A 6,242-nucleotide genomic window follows, 5' to 3' on the forward strand; every position below is an offset into this window, starting at 1 on the left:
CCCATCCACCGTCCATGCGGGCCAGGCGCACGCCCTCCGACTTCCCACGGGGAACCTCAGTCTCTCAATTCTGGAAGGTCGAAGCCCCACGAAGGAGAGAAGAGGAGGGCACAGTGGCACCCGCCCCAGGCCCAGGGGGGGCTGCGGGCCTGGGGCCCTGCCGGCCTGAGGTCCTGCGGTCCTGAGGTGCTGGGGTCCTACAGTCCTGAGGTCCTGCGGTGCTGGGGTCCTACAGTCTTGGGGGCCTGCGGTGCTGGGGTCCTGCGGTCCTGAGGCCCTGCGGTGCTGGGGTCCTGAGGTCCTGGGGCTCTGGGGGCCTGCGGTGCTGGGGTCCTGCGGTCCTGGGGGCCTGCGGTGCTGGGGTCCTGAGGTCCTGCAGTCCTGGGGGCCTGCGGTGCTGGGGTCCTGCGGTGCTGGGGTCCTGAGGTCCTGGGGCTCTGGGGGCCTGCGGTGCTGGGGCTCTGGGGTCCTGCGGTGCCGGGGTCCTGGGGCTCTGGGGGCCTGCGGTGCTGGGGCTCTGGGGTCCTGCGGTGCCGGGGTCCTGGGGCTCTGGGGGCCTGCGGTGCTGGGGTCCTGCAGGCCTGGGGGCCTGCGGTGCTGAGGTCCTGCGGTCCTGTGGCTCAGTCCTGCCACAGAGCTCTTAACAGAACTTGGGGTTTGGAGGAGAGCGGAGGAGCTTGACCAGCTATAATGCCAGGGCCAGCTGTCTACCATAGCAGGTCTTGGGGACTCTCCAAACCCAAAGGACCTAGAGTAGAACCGTGGACCCCAGAAACACCCATGGGTCCTCCTGACTCCCAGACCAGGCTCCCAAGACCAGGCAGCCGTCTCTGAGGCCTCTGCTGGAGGACTGGCCCTGAGGGTCTGGTGGGGGGTGGGGGGGCATACTCAACATTCCATTTCCTTTGTTTGAGAGGACAACTGCCAGTCCTGCTTGAGGGCCACTGTGAGCCAGGGGGCATGGTGCCATGCTTCCAGGGGGCAGCCCTCTCCCAAAAGCAGATGCCCTGGGGGCAGGACATGGCACAGGGTGCCCACAGCATCTCAAAAGGCCCACAGCCGCTCACAGGTGGCTCGAAGGAGGCTGGCTGAAACAGCCGCCAATCTCATCAGTGATTCAGGGGAGCAGGGGTTGTAATGCAAGCCTGGGCTTCACACAGAAGGCTGCTCCCTCCAACAGCTGAGGATCATCTGACCACCCAAGGGACACTGAGCCCCAAGCTCAGGCTCAAAGAAGCCTTAAGAAGATAAAGGACAGTCCTTAAAAAATTTGCCTCTGGCAATACACTTGTGCTCAGACTGGCGCCTTGCTTCTCCTGGACTCACCAGCACAGCCCCCGTAAGTCTGTCTTGGAGGAAGGGAGGCTCCCGGCTCTGCCAAGTTCCTTAGCTCTGATCACCAAACAACCTCAAAGCTGAGCAGGTTTTCCCAGGCCCTGGCAGTCCCCACCCCCCATTCCTATGCTCTTGAGAGATCCTCATCTACAGCTAGGCTGTTTCTGGAATAGGTCCTGGCCCTCTTGACCACAGGCCTTGGGGCTCCGTCGGTGGACATCATGCTGGACCTGGGCTGGCACATAGCTTGGGTTGGGAGCAGGTTTCAATGCTCCTGGTAGAACTCTGGCCAAGTGTTTTTCCTGAGCAGCAAGTTTTAGGATGCAGCTCCCTGCCACCTGTCATCCACACTGCCAGCTCTCAGGCACAAGCCAGCCCCCAAGCTCCATGACTGACAGCAAGCCAAGACCAAGCCTGCCTCGGGGCCTCAAAGGCAAATTGAGTCTCATAGGGGAAACCTGCCGGTGCCCCTCTGCATCCCAGATACCATCCAGAACAGTCGGCACAGAAGACCCTCACTCCAGACACAATGGAAGTCCCATCTTTTATACCTCCCCCACCAGTCAGAGTGCCCAGGAAGCAGACTGCACAGAGGGAGTGATCTCAGGGCAGACTCAACACACAGAAGCACAAGAGACATCAGGGGAAAGCTGGTGTGATGGAAGCCACCCCCAGAAAGGACCGCCGAGCAGAGACCCAGCCGTGCTCAGGCCGTAACCACAGCTGAGATCAACTACTTGCCAGGCGCCACCTCTCCTGGCCCTGTGTGCACCAAGCCTGCCCACTCTACCCCTTCATTTCCAGAATGCAGCTCCTGCCGCATTCTCTCTGAAGGGCACCTGCGGTTGTGAGGGTGCCAGCAATTCTGAGATGCCTTCTGTACCTCCTCCCTTGCTAGAAGGTGCCATCCTGGTTGGCCACTGCCGTGTGCGAACTGATCTGCGAGAAGGTGGCCTCCCGAGGTGCTGGCCCTCGGCACCAAGGTCAACGGCCAGTACTCGCACACAACTCTGAACTTGCTGTCCATGTCTGTGTACACACTAACAGGGAAGAGTTCATTGTGAGATAAACCCCTCTGCTGGACTGTGCCTGCCCACCCCCGGTCTACAGCAGCATCAAGAACTTTATTTTTATTTTTTTTATTTTTTGGGGGGGTCCGGTCGTGGGGCCTGAACTCTGGGCCTGGGCACTGTCCCTCAGCTCTTCAGCTCAAGGCTAGCGCTCTACCACTTGAGCCACAGCACCACCTCTGGCTTTTTTCTTTTTGCTTATGTGGTGCTGAGGAATGGAACCCAGGGCCTCAGGCATGCAAGGCAAGCGCTCTACCACTGAGCCACCTTCCCAGCCCCAGCCCCAGGAACTTTAATACCTGGGCCCAAGGTACCGCAGGTACACAATGAAGGAGCCAACAAGAGGGTAACCCTTTTAACCCATGTTCTTTTACACTGTAGATACAGCTTTGACTCTCTCCTTAAATACCAAGCAGGAGCCTCCTGAGCAGCCCTTACATGCAGGGCTGTCTGGGACCCCATAGCTCAATTCCTGTAACCAGGAACGGACTGAATTTGGCAGGCAGGAGAGAACAGTGCCCCAGGATTAGGGGTCTGAGTTGGAGCGGCCAGGTGGAGCATCGAGAAGGCAGGAGTGGGGAGACGGTCCCACGCCTCACACATTCTGGCTATGAAGTCCGGGAGGCCGCGCCCTGCCCAGCGGGCCCAGGATGCCGCGTTGGCTGGGGGTGGTCCTGCAGGATGTCACGGTCCAGCATCACTGTGCCCAGCAGCCCACTGCGGAAGGCTCGGAGGAAGTCGCGGGCGGCTGCAGAGTAGTTGGGCTGAACGACATTCACGTCACCTGGGACAGAAGGTCTGGTGAGGAAGGGAGCTCCCTGCAGGACAGCCTAGCCCTGCACCAGTGACGCCTGGGGCAGGGTACCTTCACACGGGGGCTCCTTCCACTCTAGAAAGACAACCACCACAGTTCCCATGCATGTCTCCTTCCTGTCCTCCCTCAAGGACAGCCCAGTGAGGGCCTTAGCCCCACTCACCCGTGCCTGTGAGCACCTTCACCTTCCGCGTCTTTCCCAGCCGCACAGCCACACTCTTCAGCACACGCTCAATGTCGTCACAGGCACTGCCCAGGCTGTAGTGCTGCACATACCTGCACAGCCCACAGCTCCAAGTCAGCCTTCAAGGAGGTGCTGACGGTTTCCCAGGAACTCAGTGCCCAAGGGCAAAGCTCAGGAAAGTAGACCCACCACCCAAAAAGGTAACATCTAGCCAGGCACCAGTGGCTCACATCTGTAATCCTAACTACTCAGGAGGCTGAGATTTGAGGATCACAGTTTAAAGCCAGCCTGGGCAGAAAAGTCCCAGTGAGACTCATCTCCAATTAATTACTTAAAAAATGGAAGTGGCTCAAAGTGGTAGAGTGCTAGCCTTGAGCAGAAGAGCTCAGGGATAGCACCCAGGCCCTGAGTTCAAGCCCCAGACCAACAAAAAGAAAAAAGGAAAAAAGAAAAGTAAGGACTCGATGCAGAGCCCCAATAACCAAAGTGCTCTGAGGCAGTGTCCAAGAAAAGAGGTGACCATAGGACATGAAGAGCAGGACACAGACTCCTCCCCAGAAGAGGCACAAACTTGAGCTTGCAGTCTAGATATCCATGCGCCAGGGTGACAACAGGCGAGTGGTCACAGCACACCAGCACACACAGAGATGAGGAGTCACAGACTGAGGTCACAGGAGGGGAGGGAGGAAGGGGGGAGGGGATATGTGATTCCAAAAAATGGGAAAAGAAATGTGAACCGGCCTTTCCTGGAGACTTTACAGACAAGACAGCAGCATTTGCGCAGAGAGGATGAACCTGAGTTAGCACATGACACAACAGCAGGCTAAAGGAAGACCAGGCACACCAAGTACGAAGACGTGGAAAAACCCAAGCTGTCATTCTGTGCTGGGTGGTCCATGACGCTCAGCAGTTCCAAGAGAAGTCAAAATGCACATCTACCATGTTCCTGGCCATGACTCTACTCTGCTTGGTTTTTCCCAAGAGCAGAAACTTACATTCCATAAAGATTTGACCATTACGGTTGCTAGCGCTTTATCTGTACCAACCATAACTGCAAATGCCCCCAGGCCATCCAGATAAACCAAGTGCAGGATATCTAAGCTATCAGCCATGAGCTCAGTCATAAAAGGAAGTGAGCCATTAGCACACATTCGGCACTGATGTATCTCAGAACACTCTTGCCCAATGAGGAAAGCTGAGTAAGAGGCAGGCAACCCATATGCCTCCATTTATAGGAAATCCTGGAAAATGTAAGTTACCTATGGAAGAGAGCAGATGGCAGGGTGGGCAAGCACAGAAAGCCCAGAATTGGTGACGGAATGCCCAGCTTTTTTCTGTTTAAAGTGGATTCTTTTTTTATGCATTTGTATTGTTACTGTAAAGGAGAGGGGTTACAGTCAGGTAAGTCAGATAGAGAGCACATTTCGTTTTGAACAATGTCGCCCTTCCCTTTTGTAATGGCTCTTCCGTTGAGCCATCTTCTTGTGTGAGCAGCTCAGATGCACTCGTGCCCAATGTGCAGATTATGTGCCATCTTACTGTCAGCATCTCACTGCTGTCTCGCAAAAACTCACACGGCTCCGCAGTGGCTGTCACTCACCTCAGCACTCCATGCTGGTTGAGAGTGTAGAGGAGGTAGTCGGCCATGGTCTCTTCCCCAACCAGGTGGTCCAACACTGTTCCTGAAAGACAAGCAGTGTCTATGCCCCTCGGGCTCTGCCTGAAGACCTGCGTGGCCCCGGCCCCCCACTGGCCTGACCTCACTGGACACCTGTCACAGGAATGAATGGGGCCACACACGTGTGCCACGAGCCGCACTAAGAGAACAGGCAGGTCAGACATAGCAGTAACATCCTGGTCTCAGGGGAGCCAGGGTCAGAAAGAGAACTCCAAAGGTGGGGTGGAGGGGTACTCACCACACAGGGCCAGCTTCAGGCCCGTTTCCAGGCTCTCAATCCGAGGGTTCAACACCCCAGGGGTGTCCAGCAGGAACATCAGCGGTCGCTCACACACCTGCTCAGGCAGAGGATGGAGTAGGTTACAGAGCCTCTAGCCAGCCATCTTTGGAGACCCTAAGGTTCCTAGATCAAACCCAGCCCCGTGGGTCATCCTTGTTACAAAGCACTACAACCTCCATAGGGTTTGATTCACACTAAATTTGGAGTAAAAAGTAAGAGAGAACACAAGGAAAAGTGTAAGAAGTGGTCTCTCTTAGCTCTGCCCTAACCATTCCCCACAGGTTTGCCGAGGACAGAGCAGTACCAGGCAGTGGAAGTGGAAGGAAGGGAAGAAGGCCAGAAGCAAAGCTGCCTTGGCAGTGCCAGGCTGGGCAGCGCCTGCACAGCTGTCAAAGACCCACCTGGATTCTTGATGTCACAGCTCTGGTGATTCCAGGCTCACCTCCCACCCGAGCAGCTCTGCCTGTAACAGAAAGAGGCTGTCAGATGTTTCACAGTAGTTCAGAATACACAACAACTCATCCCGTGTTTGGCCCCAAACAGCTCACAACCAAAGAGGTTTTCAAAATCCAGGCACAAGCCAGAGGCAGGGGGCTGATGCCTGTAATCCTAGCTTCTCAGGAGGCTGAGAGCTAAGAATCACAGTTCAAAGCAAATCTGGGCAAGAAAGTCGGTGTGATTTTTATCTACAATTAGCTGTCAACAAGCCAGAAATGGAATTATGACTCATGTGGTAGAGCACTAGACTTGAGCAAAAAAAGCACAAGGACAGCACCCAGGCCCTGAATTTAAGCCCCAGAACCAGCATAAAAACATAATGGCTCAGCCGGGTGCTGGTGGCTCACGCCTGTAATTCTAGCTACTCAGGAGGCTGAGATCTG

At 56.0% G+C, this 6,242-nt stretch overlaps 1 protein-coding gene across 1 annotated transcript in view; it reads right to left on the reverse strand.

Annotated features, from left to right (window-relative positions):
* Positions 1 to 2,752: 2,752 nt before the first annotated feature.
* Positions 2,753 to 6,242, reverse strand: part of Mtg1 (mitochondrial ribosome-associated GTPase 1) — a 22,017-nt gene continuing 18,527 nt past the window's right edge. Inside the window, exons 6-10 of the mRNA XM_013035482.1 lie at positions 5,763 to 5,824; positions 5,320 to 5,416; positions 5,004 to 5,085; positions 3,383 to 3,495; positions 2,753 to 3,189 (exon numbers count right to left, since the gene is read on the reverse strand). Of these exons, the coding sequence (XP_012890936.1) occupies positions 3,014 to 3,189; positions 3,383 to 3,495; positions 5,004 to 5,085; positions 5,320 to 5,416; positions 5,763 to 5,824 (530 nt within the window). The 3' untranslated portion in view covers positions 2,753 to 3,013. The remainder of the gene's footprint in view (positions 3,190 to 3,382; positions 3,496 to 5,003; positions 5,086 to 5,319; positions 5,417 to 5,762; positions 5,825 to 6,242) is intronic.

Source organism: Dipodomys ordii, unplaced genomic scaffold, assembly GCF_000151885.1.
Source record: "Dipodomys ordii isolate 6190 unplaced genomic scaffold, Dord_2.0 Scaffold213, whole genome shotgun sequence".
NCBI lineage: Eukaryota > Metazoa > Chordata > Mammalia > Rodentia > Heteromyidae > Dipodomys > Dipodomys ordii.